At 46.2% G+C, this 20,260-nt stretch overlaps 1 protein-coding gene across 1 annotated transcript in view; it reads left to right on the top strand.

Annotated features, from left to right (window-relative positions):
• HK2 (hexokinase 2) overlaps nt 1–20,260 on the top strand; it is a 64,554-nt gene that overhangs the window by 6,889 nt on the left and 37,405 nt on the right. Inside the window, exon 2 of the mRNA XM_034761745.1 lies at nt 10,519–10,681. Coding sequence (XP_034617636.1) covers nt 10,519–10,681 — 163 coding nt within the window. The remainder of the gene's footprint in view (nt 1–10,518; nt 10,682–20,260) is intronic.

Here is a 20,260-nt window from a genome sequence, read left to right as displayed (position 1 = left end):
TGAAAACCTCCTGGGGCCACCATCCTGTGGGACTTGGGAAGAGGATCCTGATACCAAGTAGAACTTTTATGCAGCAGCGATCAGGCCTAAACTAACCCCCTGAACTTCAAGGGTATTTGACACCCTGATCTGTGGCTGGCTATGGTAAATAGCTTGTCAGTGGAGCAGGCCAAACCAAAATCCCAGATTTGAACTGATCACCTGTTAAATCCAGATCCAAACTTTGCAACTTAAACACATCTCTTTTTAACACACACCGAACTTTCAGTCCCCCACCACAAAAAAGGCCTTTAATGTGTTTTTTCACATTAAATTCTCTAAGTGCTTCTAAAATGCACAAGCAGATCTAAGAACTATAGAGAGAAAATACTGTACAGCTGGGACATTTATTCTGAGTTTGATTCTTGCCATGTCCGTGGATCTGAAAAAATCAGCCAAAAAAATGAAGTGATTATTCATAGAAAAAGGCAAATGGCGTTGCTCTCCTTCAGAGGGCCAGCATGCAAAAATAATTTAAAACAAGCATGTTCCCAGGTTCTTTTGCATTAAAATAAACAGCTCTGTAGTACTTCCCATGCTGCATTATCTTTGCTATGCAGGAAGTGCTTGTACTTAACAGGAAGCTACTATCATGCCATGATTTACAAAACACTCAGATGTAGTCAGATAAGCATTGCCACTCGATTGGGGAAACAAAAACAAGACAAAAGATCCACATAACCGGAGTACTGCTTCAATCCATACAATGTCCCCCTTAATCTTTAACCATTAGGTTGATTCTTCATTCCTTTTGCTCCCAGTACTCTTACTAACTCCATGGGAGTTGCTGATTCTTCAAGCACTTGTGTGTCTGAGTGATTTTACTCTTACAAGTAGCTGCATTGATGGGACCAATCTTGCAAACACTCAAGCATGGGGTTTAACTCTTTCCGCATGAAAACATTGCACTGAACTTGAACAAAACTCCCCACACGCTTAAATATTTGTAGCGTCAGGCCATTACGGTGTACAATAAATACAGAATCAAGCCCCTTGCTAGTCTAATGTCCTCAAGAGGAGGGAGACAAGTTAGCAAGAAAAGGAGAAACCTTACAACTTGTCCCCAAATGGCCACCCCAAATTAGCTGAGACTTTTTCTCCAGCCATAAGCTCCCCTGTTTTGTATCAATCATTCCTCACTTCCTCCCCCCAAAAATCCAACCATTATCTAAAGGTGAAATAAGTATATATTTAAAATATTCATTTCCCTTTTCTCTATAACTTGATGGAGGCTTCAGTCGTAACCTATTAGCAATAACACTGGACTTTGCACAGGGTTTCTATAACCAGTCCACACGCTACAGGAATGCAGCTGTGTAGACACAGCAATGGGCCCGAGCTGCAGAATTTGGATGTGGATCTGAATTTAAAGTTTGGGGCTGCTCTAGATCTGGGGGTGTGGTTTCAGGGCCATCTCCACTTTATTCCTCCCAAAGCTACGCTGCCAACAGAGATCATGTGGGATGATAAAAGATGTGTAATCGCAGTGTCTTCCCTTCTTTGGTTGAATTTCACAAATAGGGATTGCAGTTATTCATAATCATTGCTTAGGTCTCTTACAATTTCTGTCAGCTGAGCATCTCAAAAACACTTCTCTAATATGAACTACAGAAGCCTCTTAACACACCTATGAAGTAAGGGCTATGTAGGGATCCTGTCACCCACTGGTTAAATGCAGCCACCTCTGGGGTGAAATAAGGCAGCTGTTCAACAGTTGAGGACAAGACATGGACTACACCATAGTCAGTTTTTCAGTGACTTAGTTTTTAGACTTTGATTTTGTGCTTAGTACAGAATACTCTTGGAGGTGTTTTTGAATAGCTGGTAGCTTGGGACTCAGTATTTTTAAATTCAAAATATAAAAGATGCTATTTCTTAAATTGCCCCCTACTCATTACATCTGCTTTAGGCTATATCTCTAATTGTGATTCAGGGTTTGCTTTTACAGTGTCTGGATAATAGCTAATAGGAGAACAAGGAACAGGAAGTTAATCTTCTAGGTGTCTTTCCCTAGCTCATTCTAGATTGTTAGTGTCTCATTCTGCTGGAATATTAACAATTCATGAGGTTTGGTTCTTGAACTAAACTTCTAGTCAAGTGTCATTTTTTTTTTCCTCTGCTGTGTTTGCTATGAAAGTGTATAACACATGCCATCTTAAACTCAGTACTACAACTTTCTGCCACCTACCTGGTTTCAATTTCTTCAGGGAAACATCATTAACTTGTGAAACTTTTCCATCCCAAAGAAATTTCCTTTTCCAGATTGACAATGACCTTGAAAAGGTAGAACACCCAAGGAGGATGTTCCTCCCCCAAGGCATTCATCTCCCACATTCACAGACTAATTCTCCCATCTTGCTAGATCTTACCTGTATAATTAGATGTAAATTTACTTACAGTAAATACAGATGGCTAATTGGAACAACATAGCATTGTGGGGTTATATATTTAGTTGCCAAATAGTTTCATTCCTGGTAGTTCCTAAATAACATAGTCAATTCCCAAATAGTTTTGCACTTCAGCGTCCCATAGTGCTGTCTGAATAGCCACTAATGCTGCTTTGTTATAACTTACTTGGAGTCCAGAGTCATCACTTAGGGCTGGTCTACACTGGGGTGGGAGGGTGGTCGATGTATGATACGCAACTTCAGCTACGAGAATAGCATTGCTGAAGTCGACGTATCTTAGATCGACTTACCTCCCATCCTCACGGCACGGGATCGACGGCCACGGCTCCCCCGTTGACTCCGCTTCTGCCTCTCGCTCTGGTGGAGTTCCAAAGTCGACGGGGAGTGCGTCGGGGATCGATTTATCGTGTCTAAACGAGACGCGATAAATCGATCCCCGGTAGATCGATTGCTACCTGCTTATCCAGTGGGTAGTGTGGACGTACCCTTAGGCCCTGATTCAACAAAACACTTGCTTATAACTCTGAGCTCCATGAGAATGGTCAGTCATGGTTTCTTGGTGATGTTCCACCCGGCATAGTCCCTGAAATCACTAGGGTAAAGCACATGCTGAAGTATTTTGCTGAATTGGGGCCTTAATACCTCAGCTGCATGGACTATTTGCTGGATGGGACCTCAGTTTGAAACCAAACTTGGCCATTTCTCTAACCTAGCTCATGTAGTTGCTGACATATTCTTCTTTTTTTAAAAAAACATTTAATGCTATTCCCCAGGTTGGCTTTGGGATAGCATGGCTTACAGCCTTGTCTGTGTTAGCTAGAAGGTAGACTAATGGCTAGTAGCCTCAGTCTAAATGTGTAGGAGCTGATGGATCCAGGCTTTAAAGAGCTTTGTGGAATTAGAGGAAGGTCACCCCACCTCTTGACACTGCTGATTATTTTTAATACTGTGGAATCGTAAGCACATGAGGATCTTGGCAAGCACCAGACGTGTAGTGAGAGAGGGTTGTGGGGATCAGCCAAGGCGCAACACCATGTAGTCACAAACTGGGCACGGCGGCGTCTGCTGTTGGGCAAGCATATTGCATGCTCTCTGCTCGCCATACTTTGCCATAGGCGGAGGTGGAAGAGCAAATATTGTGGATCTCAGCTTGCAAGTGATTGGAAAGCACCTGGCTACAATGTGGGGAAGGGAAGATTTTTCCACCAGCAGCACCATCTAGCCCTGGGGCAACGGGAGAGAGAATGATCAGCAGTGAAGTGGGGAAAGGGAGGAAAAATAAATACTTTGGCCTGGGAAGGAGAGGGTGCGTCTCTGGTGAGGATGGCCTGACTGGGCTCCCCGAAATGGCCTGTGCGGCTAACTAAAGAGCGGACCAGGGTGTGATGATAATGTATCTTCAAGAATTGAGGGTGTTGGGGTGCAGGTCTAGTTCTCATGATGAAAACCCCATGTGAAATCTTCCTGCTAGATGGCGTCTAGGATGGGTTCGTTCTTGGTAGGGTGATCAGATGTCCTGATTTTATAGGGACAGTCCGTATTTTTGGGTCTTTTTCTTATATAGGCTCCTATTACCCTCCACCCCCTGTCCTGATTTTTTCACACTTGCTGTCTGGTCACCCTAGTTCTTGGTTAACTGCACGGCTGGCTTCTCCCAAGGAGACTACAAAAGGGCACAACTGAAGAACACCAGCCACCCGCGGTGCGGGGTACTTACAATGACTTCATTACTCCTGCATTAAGCTCATGGCTGAGAAATAATATTGTGCCCCCTGCCCTGTGTCAAATGCATAAACTGCTAAACGCTCCTGCAGGCTTTGAAGGCTGAAGTGTTACAAACAGCCTGGCTAATCTGACTTCAAACACCAAGCACGCTCCCAATTGCCCCGGCTGTGCTCTTGTTTTGACTTTCCAGCATGTCCAAACATTTTATCAGTCTGGAGATGAGACAGGCCCAGAGCCCTAGATCCTGAACTCTTGCAAAATGTGGATTTGGGCATGTGCTTTGTCTCTCATGCTTTTTTCCACTCCGAGTGGGAGGAGGGGCACATAACTAAAGGCTATTACCGTAGCATTGGTATGTGGGCTGTGTTGGAACTAATTTCCTGTGAGTGAAAGTACATAGCTGGGTAAGCAGAGGTAAGTATTTGGCTTCCCCGCTTTATGGTATTTAAAGGCCCCATAAAGGAATCCTGTCTAGCTTGCTCTGAGAAGCCCTTTCAGATGTCACTATTTGCATTTTCACATCTGCCTGTCAGCTTGTCCTCCGCTGGCCTCTTTTTGTGACTTTATTCAGCTCACAAGATTTTTTCCTTAGGAAGTAAGGGTATGTCTACACTACGGGATTAATCCGAATTTAGATAATTCGGATTTGAGAAACAGGTTGTATAAAGTCGAAATGAGTGCGGCCACACTAGCACAGTAATTCGGTGGTGTGCGTCCAAGTACCGGGGCTAGCGTCGATTTCTGCACCGTTGCACTGTGGGTAGCAAATCCATAGCTATCCCATAGTTCCCGCAGTCTCCCGCGCCCATTGGGATTGTGGGTTAAGATCCCAGTGCCTGATGGGACAAAAAACATCGTCGCAGGTGGTTCTGGGTACAGTCTCACTTCCTCCCTCCCTCCCTCCCTGCATGAAAGCAACGGACGGCAGACAACCATTTTCGCGCCCTTTTTCCTGGGTGGGTGAACACTGCAGACTCCATACCACGGCAAGCATGGAGCCCGCTGAGGTCAAGACAGCACTCATGAATATTGCAAACACCTCGCGCGTTCTCGTGGAGTTTATGCTCAGCCAGGACCAGAAAAACGAGGAGAGGAGGCAGCGGCGGCGGCAGCATGATGAGGACATGGACACAGACACGGATACAGAATTCAGTGAAACCACAGGCCCCGGTGCTTTGGAGATCATGTTGTTAATGGGGCAGATTCTATCCATGGAACGCCGATTCTGGGCCCGGGAGACAAGCACAGACTGGTGGGACCGCATAGTGTTGCAGGTCTGGGACGATTCCCAGTGGCTGCGGAACTTTCGCATGCGTAAGGGCACTTTCATGGAACTTTGTGACTTGCTGTCCCCTGCCCTGAAACGCCAGAATACCAAGATGAGAGCAGCCCTCACAGTTGAGAAGCGCGTGGCGATAGCCCTGTGGAAGCTTGCAACGCCAGACAGCTACCGGTCAGTCGGGAATCAATTTGGAGTGGGCAAATCTACTGTGGGGGCTGCTGTGATGCAAGTAGCCAAAGCAATCACTCAGGTGCTGCTACGAAAGTTAGTGACTCTGGGAAATGTGCAGGCTATAGTGGATGGTTTTGCTGCAATGGGATTCCCTAACTGTGGTGGGGCAATAGACGGAACCCATATCCCTATCTTGGCACCGGAGCACCAAGCCACCGAGTACATAAACCGCAAGGGGTACTTTTCAATGGTGCTGCAAGCACTTGTGGATCACAAGGGACGTTTCACCAACATCAACGCGGGCTGGGCGGGAAGGGTTCATGACGCTCGCGTCTTCAGGAACACTACTCTGTTTAAAGGGCTGCAGCAAGGGACTTACTTTCCGGACCAGAAAATAACCGTTGGGGATGTTGAAATGCCCATAGTTATTCTTGGGGACCCAGCCTACCCCTTAATGCCATGGCTTATGAAGCCATACACAGGCAGCCTGGACAGGAGTCAGGAGCTGTTTAACTACAGGCTAAGCAAGTGCAGAATGGTGGTAGAATGTGCATTTGGCCGTTTAAAAGGCCGCTGGCGTTCATTATTGACTCGCTCTGACCTCAGCCAAAGAAATCTCCCCATTGTTATTTCTGCTTGCTGTGTGCTCCACAATCTCTGTGAAAGTAAGGGGGAGACCTTTATGGCGGGGTGGGAGGCTGAGGCAAATCGCCTGGCTGCTGATTACGCGCAGCCAGACACCAGGGCGATTAGAAGATCACACCATGAAGCGCTGTGCATCAGAGAAGCTTTGAAAACCAGTTTCATGGCTGGCCAGGCTACCGTGTGAAATATCTGTTTTTCTCCTTCATGAAAACCCGCCCCCTTTATTGACTGATTTTCTGTAAGGAACCCACCCTGCCCCTTCCCCCAGCTTTCTTTCAAACCAAATAAAGTCACTATCATTTAAAAATCATTTATTCTTTATTAATAGATTAGAAAAAGAGGGAGGGAACCCGGGTGGTATTTGGGAGGAGGATTGCTGGGAAGGAAAAAGCCACAAAGAAAAGGTTAAAAAAATGACAGCCTTTTGCTTGGGCTGTCTACTGGGGTGGAATGGGAAGGTGTACGGAGCCTCCCCCCCCGTGTTCTTACACGTCTGGGTGAGGAGGATACGGAACATGGGGAGGGGGGAGGGTGGAACAGGGGCTGAAGCGGCAGTCTGTTTTCCAGCAGCCGTTCCTGAACCTCCACCAGACGCCGGAGCAGCCCCAGCGTTGCATCCTTCATCCTCTGGTCTTCCTGCCGCCATCTCTCATCTCGATCGTCTCTCCTCTCCTCACGTTGGTCCCTCCTCTCCTCACGTTCACTGACTTCTTTCCTATACTTTGAAACTGTTTCCTTCCACTCATTCAGATGAGCTCTGTCACTCCTGCTGGATTGCATAATTTCAGAAAACATGTCCTCCCGCGTCTTCTTCTTACGACGCCTTATCTGTGATAACCTTCGGGATGGAGGAGGGAGGCTTGAGGAATTTGCAGCTGCTGTAGGGAGGGGAAAAAAGAGAGAATTGTTTTAAAAGCTACATTTTGCAGAACAATGCTTATACTCTTTCACGGTGACCAACACTGTTCACATTACATAGCACATGTGATTTCTGTGCAAGGTCGCATTTTGCCTCTTAATGCTGAGTGCCTGTGACTTTGCTGCTAGAGATCAATCACAGGTCTGGGCAACAGAGGTTCACGTTCCAGCAACAGAATTCGGCTTGCATGCGGCCATGGTAAGCTTCAGCGCCGTCCGTGCTTTCCAACATACCAAGCATAGCTTGTAGAGTGCTGCAGAAGCCTGGCCAATCTCAGCCAGTTGGGGGGGGGGGGGCAGTGTGTTGGTGCTTGTCTGGGCCCCTTCAGGCAAGTAGAGTGCTGCGGTTTTTCTGTTAACATTCAGCAGCACCAGAAAACAAACTAACCCTGCAGGAAGATCCCTGCAGGCACCAAACTACCCCCCCCCCGCCGCCGACCCCCCCCCTCTCCATGAATTCTCTGGGATGATCACGGTACCCTCCCCCCACCGCGTGGCTGGTAACAGGGAAGATCCCTGCTAGCCAAACGCGAAAAACTCAGGGCCAATTTCCCATCTGCGCTTGGCTAACTGCAGGGAAGGATTTATTTTCCGCCACAGGCAAACAGCCCAGTAGGAATGGCCACCTCTGTCCCCTTAATTAAGTTCCCGTATTTCAACCAGGTTACCAGGAGTGATATCACTCTCCTGAGGATTACACAACAAGATAAAGAACGGATGTTGCTTGAATGCCAGCAAACACCGGGACCATACGCTGCCAGGCTTTGTCAGGCAATGATACCAGATTACTTGCTGCAAGCATGGCGTGGTCAAGTGTCCTACCATGGAGGAGGGAATAAGGATGCACTGCCCAGAAACCTTCTGGCAAGGCTTTCGGAGTACCTCCAGGAGAGCTTCATGGAGATGTCCCTGGAGGATTTCCGCTCCATCCCCATACACGTTAACAGACTTTTCCAGTAGCTACAGACTTTTCCAGTAGCTGAACTGACCGCGAATGCAAAGTCAGGCAAAGTAATCATTAAAAACCGTTTGCTTTTAAAACAAGTTTTATATTTTAAAAGGTAAACTCACCTGAGGTCCCTTCCATGGGGTCAGAGTCTTGGGTACTGGCTTGGGAGGGTTGGGAGGGTACTTCAGTCAGGGTGAGAAAAAGATCCTGGCTGTTGGGGAGAAGGGAGTGCTGTGTGCTCTCTGCAAGCTCATCCTCCTCCTCCTCCTCCTCCTCCTCTACCCCCTCGGCAGAATCCTCAGGCGTCGAGACTATCCCCGACCCAGAATCCACGAACAAAGGTGGGGTAGTGGTGGCAGCCCCCCCTAGAATTGCATGCAGCTCGGCGTAGTAGCGGCATGTCCGTGGCTCTGACCCGGAGCGACCGTTTGCCTCCTTTGTTTTTTGATAGGCTTGTCTGAGCTCCTTGACCTTCACGCGGCACTGCTCAGAGTCCCTATTGTGGCCTCTCTCCATCATGCCCTTGGAGATTTTTTCAAAAGTTTTTGCATTTCGTCTTTTAGAACGAAGTTCTGCAAGCACTGAATCCTCTCCCCATACAGCGATCAGATCCAGTACCTCCCTCACGGTCCATGCTGGTGCTCTTTTTCGATTATCAGCCTGCATGGTTACCTGTGCTGATGAGGTATCTGTGGTCACCTGTGCTCTCCACGCTGGGCAAACAGGAAATGAAGTTCAAATGTTCGCGGGGCTTTTCCTGTCTACCTGGCCAGTGCATCCGAGTTCGGATTGCTGTCCAGAGCGGTCACAATGATGCACTGTGGGATAGCTCCCGGAGGCCAATACCATCGAATTGCGGCCACACTAACCCTAATTCGAATTGCTAAAATCGATTTTGGCGCTACTCCGCTCGTTGGGGTGGAGTACAGAAATCGATTTAAAGGGCCCTTTACATCGAATTAAATGGCGTCGTTGTGTGGACGGTTACAGGGTTAATTCGAATTAAAGCTGATAAATCCGAATTAAAGTCGTAGTGTAGACCAGGCCTAAGACTGTCCTAGCTGGATAGCAAAGATATGTTTGCTATTTAAAGGACAGCTCCCACAGGGGTGTACATTGGTGTATAGCCACTGACTTGAATGGAACTAAGCTGACTTACACCAGCTGAGGATCTGGCCCCAAATGCATCAGCAACTAGGAAGCAGTGTGGCCAAAAACGCACAAGGAATTTTTAAAAAAAGCAGCCCTTAAAATTATACTTCTTTTGCTCACCCTAGTGGTCATATGGCCACGTCCATGAATGAGGTCACTTCTCAGCCAGCTGGATGTTGCTGGCCTATGGAATGCCAACTGTCTCTTTCAATACAGCGCTTTTAAAAGCCTCCCACTTAATTTTTGGTGACGTATCCTCTTTGCCTTATGTGAGCAGAATGGGTGGAGTTTTCCTCTGACTTCCCCGACACTTGAACCTGCCTTTTTAATTTGTTTAAACCAAGTAATTAAACTGGAGGGATGTTTTCAATCGGGGCAGGCCGTCTCCATCTTCGGGTCAGGGAAAAGACTGGGTTTAGTTGTGGAACTCTGTTTTATTATGTTTTAATAATAAAGGAAGCCCTGAGTGGAAAAGTCTGAACCTAACTTTGCCATGGTGTTCTCGGCTGCAGGGAGAGGCCTGCAGCTTACCCTTCCCTGCTGCTATAAAATTGACACTCTGGCTAGTTTCAGAGGCCTTAAGGAAGAGAGTCTTGGTAGCTAAGGCATTGGATGGCCTTTGAGGATCTTGAATTCAGTTCCTGCTTCTGCCTCACTTTCTCTGCGTGGCCACAGGCGAGTAACATATAGCCTGATTTTTTTTTGAGAGGTGCTGAGCACCAGAAGCTCCAATTAATGTTTGGTGAGAGCGACGGGTGCTTGGCAACTCTGAAGAGCAGACCATGTGGCTGCGTGCCTCAGTTTCCCCCTCTATACAGTGGGGATAATCCTGACCGGCCTGGGGGTTGTGAGGCTTGCTTCCTTAATGTGAGAAGCGCTGCAACGCTAAGAAGGAAGGCATGTGGGAAGCACAAAGTATTATCTGTAGTGATTCAGTTCAGCGGATGAGTTGTGATATGAGTTGAGGTGTTGATTTGATCCTTCTCAAACACTGTGCTATGTCTGTTTGGAAATGTACCATGCTAGTGGCTGGTCCATAGAGAGGACAATAGCCTACTATTGCCAAAAGAGTTGCTCCTTTTGCTCCATTGAGAGAAGTCTGTGTGCACTGGTGCTGAGGGTCTCTGGTTCAGTCCCCACCGATGAACCGTGGTTGGGTAATGTTCTCATGGGTCCAACCACAATGCTTGACCCCCACGCTAACCCACTGGCTTTCCTACACCTTTCAGATTGACAAATACCTCTATCACATGCGGCTCTCCGATGAAACTCTCCAGGAGGTGTCGGAGCGCTTCCGAAAGGAGATGGAAAAGGGTCTCGGAGCGGACACGAACCCCACAGCGTCAGTGAAAATGTTGCCCTCGTTTGTGAGATCCACCCCAGATGGGACAGGTAAAGTGCTGCAAGGAATCGCTTGTTCTGCGTACAGTGTGGGTGGGAGTGGAGGAATGAGCTCTTCTGTTCCTCTCTACACCCTTTTCCCGATTGTTTTGTCCTCCTGTTGTGTTTGAATTGGGGAATGAAGGGCTCAGTTCTTCTCCAACCTGCCCTGGTGGTGTAATTCTCTTGACTTGAAGAGAGTTGCTCCTAACTCACACTGGGGTCGCAAGCTGAGAATGCCTTTTCTTGCAGGACAGAAACAGCCCTGGGTAGAACACAAGGGGCTGGTAGTGCCAGCAGGCTAACTGACCTCAGAGTGACCATGGAAAAAACTTAGTTCCCCATAATACACATGCACAGTTGAGCCTTTTAACTGAACGCTTCCTGCCAGCCACTATCATAGAATATCAAGGTTGGAAGGGACCTCAGGAGGAGTCCAACCCCCTGCTCAAAGCAGGACCAATGCCCAGATAGATTTTTACCCCAGTTCCCTACATGGTCCCCTCAAGGATTGAACTCTCAACCCTGGGTTTAGCAGGCCAATGCTCAAACCACTAAGCTATCCCTCCCTCAAAAAAGACAGCTTTCTAAGATCTTGGTGAATCACTATCCTAGCATAGGAGTGCCCAGAAAGTGCTCAGATATTACAATGATGAGTGCTGATATAAGAGCCTAGATAGATGCAACAAACTCCTCCCATGGCTAACAGCTTTGTTCTCCCAGATCTGCTAGCTGTGGCAGCTTATTACTCTCCTTCTGGTTGTTGTGATCTCCATGCAATCACCAGATTACCTTTAAAACTGATTTGTAATGATGTAACATCTGTCTAAAGCATTCAGGATCAGGAATAAATAAATAAATCAACTGGGGTTGAGGTCCTGAGAGATGTCAGAAAACGTGCTGCTCACCCGCCCGGCAAGGGAAGTTATGGGATTTGTGAGTGAGGAGCAAACTAGTCTTTTGGCTAGGAGACTTGGTATTGGATCCTTGCGTGCTGGGACAGGATCTGGATGTCTTTCAGCAACGTTCCAAATGCCCCTTATGTATGCCGGAGTTGCCGAGATGCAAGGTTCTGCTGTGCACTGAGTGGTTCACAAATACCCGACAGATTGAAGGACAACGGCTGGGATCCTGGGCGAAGACGGTTCATCCCAATTCCAGGCTCGCCACTAGACAGAGGAAAAACCACCTGGCAAGCATTGCCAATGCTTGCTGCAAGGGCTGATTCTTAATTTGACTACATCAGTTTGATGTCAGTGTAGATGCAGTAGATTTATCTTGGTGAAATTGGTTTAATAGGAGAATTAGGCCCATGACCACCTTAAAAATAAGAATAATACCGAGCTGTTACTCAGAGCTTTTCATCAGTAGATCTCAAAGCACTTTACAAAGGAGGTCAGTATCATTATTCCCATTTTACAGATGGGGAAAAAATGAGGTATAGAGAGGGGAATGTGGCTTGCCCCAGGTCACCCAGCAATCTAGTGGAAGAGTCAGGAGCAGAACCCAGATATCCTGAGTCCCAATCCAGAGCTCTGTCCACTAGGATACATTGCCTCCGTTTGCAGGCTTGGTCCCCTAAACTGTAAAGTACTGAGGGCCTTCTACTTTTGAAAGCCTGTGCGGTGTAGGAAGCGCTCAGCACCCTGCAGGATCTGGCCATAGCTTTGTACCGTAATTGTTCAGATAAAAATCAAAGGCATTTCTCATCTGATTAAACTTTGATACAAACACAAGGAAACTGCAGATCAAAAGATAAGATACAGGGAGCATATTGCTGTTAAACTCAAAGTTCTCCAGGGCAGGGCAGGGGACTGGGTCTTACAGGTGCATGGCTAGTCTTTGATCTTGGTTGGGGCTGTTGGGTGCTAACCTACAATAATAATGACAGCAGTGCTGACGAGCAGAGCGTGTTTGTGGGTAAATATCAGAGAGGTAATCCTGTTAGTAGTCTGGACTCCTCATTGTTTTTGTTAGTAAAGTTTCTAGATAAATGACTGTAGGGAAACCGGGTGTAGGATTTGATTGTTCCTTTAAAGAGAGCGCTGAGAGGCTTAGGTTAGGGAGAAAAGAAGGATTTCTGGTTTAAAGTCAATTACGTGCAGAGGGTGACATGGAATGGATACACGAGAAGGAAATTTGGCAATGGTTTCCCGCAGTTGCTGGCATCCCTCCAGCAGAGCTGAACATTGGGGAGCCCTAAGGTAGCCAGGTGGCTGGGGTGTGAAGTAATTCTGTTGATTAGACAGACCCTGCGCAGTACAGGCGACATGATGGCTGAGATGCTGGCAGCAGCTGGTGTCTTAGTGACACTGGTTCTCCCAACCTTGCTGCTCTGGGAGAGCTGAACCAGCGGCAGCTGTGCAGGCAAAGGAGTGGGGAATGGGTCTGTGACTGCTGAGACAGGAGATCAGCTGCAGCTGGGTGAGCTTGGGGTATATAGAGGATCTGGAAGACTGTGGGGCAAATTCCACTCTGACTTCACTGGACCTGTATTTGTGTGTGTCCCAGAGTGGCTCTTTGGCCCAAAGAGCGTGGTGACCTCACTGGCACCACTATAAAGATTTTTGAATAGAAACGACCAACATGGGACCAGGTGGCCAGCATCCAGGAGAGGGAAAGGGAGGAGGAACTGAGCCATAGAAGAAGGCACCTGTCTCCATTTCTCCTCCCATCTCCAGCTGCTCTGCTGCTGCTTTGAGTTCCCCTCTCCCCGCTGCTTCTGTCTGTGGTCCTGTCTACTGTAGTGTAGCATAGCTATGATGCTGTTATGTCCTAGCATGTATGGAAGGGTTTGTTCCATCGCTGTGGCTCATCCACCTTTCTGAGCAGCGTTGCAGGCATCTGGCAAGCCCAGCTGAGCCCCGGAGCGTCTACGTCTTTGGGTTACAGTCTCATGAGAACAGCTCCTGTGACTTTGGTGTCACTGACACCGAGCTGTCATAGGGTGTGTCTGCAGCAGTGAGTCTCAGCCCAGGTCTACAGACTCACGGGACTGGCGCCACAGTGCTCAGAACAGCAGTGTAGACACTGGCTTGGGCTGTGAAGTTCACCCTCATCCCCGGGTTTCAGAGCCCGAGCTCCAGCCTGAGCCCGAATGTCTACGCAGCTGTTTTTAGTGCCGCAGACCTGAGCTCTGAGATTCGCTGCCGTGGGTTTCTGCTAGCCATGTCAATGTACTCGTATGGACCCTATGCCAAATCCCATCCGGAGCTGGTCTCTGGTTTCGCTAGCCTTCCTAGTAACTGCAGCGTCAAAGGAATCTTGGTGCTTTTCCTGGAGCTGCTGCATCTTCTGCTTTTTAAACAGTAAAGCTCTAAACTTTACCCTGGGTGCTATGTAATGTTTCATCCAACGATGCATAGTGACTTGCCAGTCTACTGCTGCTCCTGTGCCTTTGGGCAAAGATTCAGCAGAGGGATTTCTCTCAGGGGAACTATATCTTTTGCAGGGAGAGGAGTTGTCTGATCATACAGGTTCTTCCATCTCTTAACTGCTCAGCAGGGGTGAATATTATTTTTTTGGTTAGATTCAGTTTGTTCCTGTGGTTGAGATCCCATAGTCTAAAAAGGATCTGAGAGTTAGGTAGCCTGAACGTTTTAGAGCCTGATTCTCCTCTCGCTCCGTCGGCTCCAGGGAGTTACTCCTGTTGCCGTCAGCCTAAATGAGAGCAGAATCTGGCCCTTGCTGTCAGCTTAGCGCTGCTGCTGCACGTGTCCAAACTGAGAGCTCGGTTCAAATCGATCACTAATATCGAGTCGCCGAATTGTTGTGTCACTAAGGGACAAATCCCATCATAAACTTCTTAACAAACTTTCCCCACTCCATTTGCTCTTTTTCTTTGGTGATTGATGCTCACGTGTTCTGTCCTGTTTAAATATTAATCTGGGCGGGGTAGGGTGGGGATATATTTCCATCATAGGTTCTGCTCTGGGTCTTGTGGGTAAGGCCATGGCCTAGGGTTCGTGAAAGCTGGGCTCAATTCCTTGTTCTGAGGACATGGGCTAGTCCGTTGGCATTTCTAAGCCATGGTTCCCTGTAAAATGGGGATACCTCCCTCCCTTACAGGGGTGATGTGAAGATGGGATGTTGAACGTGCAGGACTCAGAAACTACAGTGATTGGGGCTGTATAAGCGTCTAGATGGAATTGTTTGGTTGTCTAATACTTAACATGAGTGCCCCTTCCACACTTTAGAAGCAATTGTAATCCACTCAGTCTTGCTCGGAAGCAGCCAGATGTTACAAATTTAAGGCCCTATGGGAGTTGATGGTACTCATTGCACAGCACCTCTTCAGGATGAGTTGAGGGCTGTTAGTATCTTGCAGGGATCAGGTTCCCAAATACATTGGCACCTACTCAAGTGAGATGCTGTTGGACAGTGAAAAAGAGCTCAATTCTCAGTTTGTTACAACATATTGTAATGGGCAGCAGGGTCTCCGGAGTCTTAGCTTAGAGGGAATTGGTGTTAGGGCTAAAGGAGGCTTCCCCTGTAGACAAAGACCAATAGTAGTTCTTTTATATAGCATTCTCCATCTGTAGATCTCAAAGCATGTTATAAAGGCAAGGAAGCATCGTTAACCCCACTTCACAGATGAGGAAACTGAGGCATGTGGCAGATCCTGGCAGTGGCAGATCCTGAACTAGAGCCCCTGTATCCTGACTCAGTCCAACACCCTATTCAGTAGGCTGCTATCTCCCCATATGTAATATAGCAAAGATGAGGGGACTGACCTTGTAATCTCAGAGCTCTGTGTTTCTCTCATTGTTCAAGCGGGATCTTTCTTAAAGGAAATCCTTACTGCTCCTTTTGGTCACCGGGCACTCTTGCCACCTATTTTCTGCTTTGAATACCATATGCTGAAATATGGGGCTTTTGAGATGGGTCAGCTGCATCTGAACAAGCAGCTGTTCTCTGTACCCAGATGGAGAACGCTATAAGCAGGCTTCTGCCACTCATACTGCCTGTTTGCCACATGAGGGGTTAACTGAGACACTGATAACAATGTGCTGCAATAGAGAAAATGAATCTAAGGCAAATCCAGTGACACATTTTATGGAAAGTGAAGTCTGATCTAAATATGTCTCTCTGCTTTGTGCAATAGACATTGGGTTTCCCCCCCAGCACTTGAAAGTGTGGGTGGCATTTGTCCGTTTCCTTCTTCCCCGTCTCTCTCTGTTTGCTGGCTTGAAATAGAGGAAGCATTAGTCAGGAGGGTGCAGTATTATAGTTGCATAACCATTTTATGCCACACCTCCTTTACTAAGTGAAATGGCTCTTGGAAGCTATGAACGTGCAGCTTGCTCTCAGCAATGCTGAATCTCTTCTGTTCTCACTAGTCTAACTCCAGTGACTTCAGTAGAGTTTCTCCTGACTTGCACCGCAAAGTAAGCGAGAGGAGACCCAATTCCTGTGTCCTCTTGCTTAGGCCCTGAGCAAACACCAGTCCTGCTGGAAAGAATGGTATGTTCAGTTACCAGGTTTTAATCTCTAGAGGCTCGGTTTGTTTTCTCAATAGGGTAGGCAGTTCGTATCCCTTGCCAGCTGATTGTTTTACTTCCCCTTGAAATCTGTGGTAGCCAGGTTACTGGAATATTTTGCTCCTTTGCTTTGCCCTATGGGATGGAATTCTGAAATGTCTCTTTCATTATGAAGATGTAATTTCTTCTTAATGTTACATCCTTCCCCATGTTACTATAGACAGATACGCCATTTCATATACACATCTGTGTAATACCCACATAGGAGTTAGACTAACACAATACAGTATGCAATGGAATGCCTGAATCCCCAAGCAGATCAGTGTACTTAGAATGGGATTTTGAAAGAAACCTAAGGGAGTTAGATACCTAAATCTCATTGAAATTCAGGGGACTTTAGGTACCTTGAGGCCTGATTTTTATTTATTTATTTCCCCCCCCTTCCCCCAAGTGCTGAGCACCCATAACTGAAGTAAATGGGAGAACTGTGTGATTGCCCCACCTGGAAAAGCCAGGTCACACCACATGTGAAGGACTTTAAATATATTATACTGTAGTTTATAGAGAATGTCCGATCTGCATGAAACTTCAGCTCTGGTATCTTATTGTACTCAGTACTGATAGAACTGAACAAAGTAGTTCCCATCTGATGATAGGTTTTTATTTTAATTGTCAGGTTAAACTGCTTAAACTTACTGGGCCTGATTCTGAACTGACTGTTTACCCTGGGGTTACTCCATATGTTTACACTGACATGAAGGCAATATTAGGCTACTTCTGTAACCTAATTTGGCACAGGTGCGTTGAAGTTTAGAATGCTTACCCTTTTTTTCAGGCTGGTTCTTTTCCTAGAATGATCTAAACTTTATGGAATAATTGCAGCAATATGTTTAGTTGGTGGATCCACAACAATGAGATTGTAACAGGCACAGAAAAGTCATTGAAAAAGCTGTGTTGTGTGTCCCCACCCCCTCTCCCCCTTTGTTTCCATGTTGGACAAAGTCTGGAGTGGCTCCAATTTCTCTCTCTCTCTCTCTCTCTCTCTCTCTTTTTTTTTTTTTTTAAGCTGACTAGATTGAATATTCCAGATCACTTCAACAAACCTGTGTGTGAATCAGTGGAGTCTTAGTCTGCACAGTCATGGAATTCTAAAGTTCTGTACAAGGGGTACGGTGGGGAGAATGGAGTGAAAACAAATTTTAAAAGTAAATTTTAAAGCTAAGCAAAAACATCCATTTCCCGAGCTGCTGTCCCAGCACCTGTTTGGTCAGGTCAGGTCGAGGATGGTGTAAGCCACAGGATTTCAGTCCCCTTTTTGTTCGGGGCTTCAGTTTTATTTTTTCAAGCTAACACAAGCATGGGTCATGTCATGTAAGCTCTTTGGGGCAGGGACTCTTTCTCGCTATAGGTATGTCTATGCTGCAGTCAGAGGTGTGATTGTTCACATGTAGGTATACTCTCGCTAGCTTTAATCTAGCTCACTGCGGCCTTGGTGATCTTCACCTAAAACTTAAGTTGTCCTAGCTATGTTGCTCAGGGCTGTGAAAAATTTCACGCCCCAATAACATAAGAACATAAGAACGGCCGTACCGGGTCAGACCAAAGGTCCAGCTAGCCCAGTCTACCGACAGTGGCCAATGCCAGGTGCCCCAGAGGAAGTGGACCAACAGGCAATGATCAGGTGATCTCTCTCCTGCCATCCATCTCCATCCTCTGACAAACAGAGGGTAGGGACACCATTCCTTTCCCATCCTGGCTAATAGCCATTAATGGACTTAACCTCCATGAATTTATCCAGTTCTCTTTTAAACGCTGTTATAGTCCTAGCCTTCACAACCTCCTCAGGTAAGGAGTTCCACAAGTTGACTGTGTGCTGCGTGAAGAAGAACTTCCTTTTATTTGTTTTAAACCTGCTGCCTATTAATTTCATTTCGTTACCCCTGGTTCTTGTATTATGGGAATAAGTAAATAACTTTTCCTTATCCACTTTCTCCACATCATTCATGATTTTATATACCTCTATCATATCCCCCCTTAGTCTCCTCTTTTCCAAGCTGAAGAGTCCTAGCCTCTTTAATCTCTCCTCATATGGGACCCATTCCAAACCCCTAATCGTTTTAGTTGCCCTTTTCTGAACCTTTTCTAGTGCCAGTATATCTTTTTTGAGATGAGGAGACCACATCTGTACGTAGTAGTTGAGATGTGGGCGTACCATCGATTTATATAAGGGCAATAATATATTCTCAGTCTTATTCTCTATACCCTTTTTAATGATCCCTAACATCCTGTTTGCTTTTTTGACCGCCTCTGCACACTGCGCGGACATCTTCAGAGAACTATCCACGATGACTCCAAGATCTTTTTCCTGACTTGTTGTAGCTAAATTAGCCCCTATCATATTGTATGTAGAGTTAGGGTTATTTTTTCCAATGTGCATTACTTTACATTTATCCACGTTAAATTTCATTTGCCATTTTGTTGCCCAATTACTTAGTTTTGTGAGATCTTTTTGAAGTTCATCACAGTCTGCTTTGGTCTTAACTGTTTTGAGCAGTTTAGTATCATCTGCAAACTTTGCCACCTCACTGTTTATCCCTTTCTCCAGATCATTTATAAATAAGTTGAATAGGATTGGTCCAAGGACTGACCCTTGGGGAACACCACTAGTTACCCCTCTCCATTCTGAGAATTTACCATTAATTCCTACCCTTTGTTCCCGGTCTTTTAACCAGTTCTCAATCCATGAAAGGACCTTCCCTTTTATCCCATGACAACTTACTTTACTTAAGAGCCTTTGGTGAAGGACCTTGTCAAAGGCTTTCTGGAAATCTAAGTACACTATATCCACTGGATCCCCCTTGTCCACGTGTTTGTTGACCCCTTCAAAGAACTCTAATAGATTAGTAAGACACGATTTCCCTTTACAGAAACCAGGTTGACTATTGCTCAACAGTTTATGTTTTTCTATGTGTCTGACAATTTTATTCTTAACTATTGTTTCGACTAATTTGCCTGGTACCGACGTTAGACTTACCGGTCTGTAATTGCCAGGATCACCTGTAGAGCCCTTTTTAAATATTGGCATTACATTAGCTAACTTCCAGTCATTGGGTACAGAAGCTGATTTAAAGGACAGGTTACAAACCTTAGTTAATAGTTTCGCAACTTCACATTTGAGTTCTTTCAGAACTCTTGGGTGAATGCCATCTGGTCCCGGTGACTTGTTAATGTTAAGTTTATCAATTAATTCCAAAACCTCCTCTAGCGACACTTCAGTCTGTGACAGTTCCTCAGATTTGTCACCTACAAAAGCCAGCTCAGGTTTGGGAATCTCCCTGACATCCTCAGCCGTGAAGACTGAAGCAAAGAATCCATTTAGTTTCTCTGCAATGACTTTATCGTCTTTAAGCGCTCCTTTTGTATCTCGATCATCAAGGGGCCCCACTGGTTGTTTAGCAGGCTTCCTGCTTCTGATGTACTTAAAAAACATTTTGTTATTACCTTTGGAGTTTTTGGCTAGCCGTTCTTCAAACTCCTCTTTGGCTTTTCTTATTACATTCTTGCACTTAATTTGGCAGCGTTTATGCTCCTTTCTATTTGCCTCACTAGGATCTGACTTCCACTTTTTAAAGGAAGTCTTGTTATCTCTCACTGCTTCTTTTACATGGTTGTTAAGCCACGCTGGCTCTTTTTAGTTCTTTTACTGTGTTTCTTAATTTGGGGTATACATTGAAGTTGGGCCTCTATTATGGTGTCTTTAAAAAGCGCCCATGCAGCTTGCAGGGATTTCACTTAGTCACTGTACTTTTTAACTTCTGTTTCACTAACCCCCTCATTTTTGCATAGTTCCCCCTTTTGAAATTAAATGCCACAGTGTTGGGATGTTGAGATGTTCTTCCCACCACAGGGATGTTGAACGCTATTGTATTATGGTCACTATTTCCAAGCGGTCCTGCTATAGTTACCTCTTGGACCAGCTCCTGCGCTCCACTCAGGACTAAATCTAGAGTTGCCTCTCCCCTGGTGGGTTCCCATACCAGCTGCTCCAGGAAGCAGTCATTTAAAGTATCAAGAAATTTTATCTCTGCATTTCGTCCTGAAGTGAAATGTT

This window comes from Trachemys scripta, chromosome 2, assembly GCF_013100865.1.
Source record: "Trachemys scripta elegans isolate TJP31775 chromosome 2, CAS_Tse_1.0, whole genome shotgun sequence".
In the NCBI taxonomy this organism is placed as follows: domain Eukaryota; kingdom Metazoa; phylum Chordata; order Testudines; family Emydidae; genus Trachemys; species Trachemys scripta.
The sequence above is the reverse complement of the archived record's forward strand: the minus strand, read 5'-3'. Positions and strand labels throughout refer to the sequence as shown.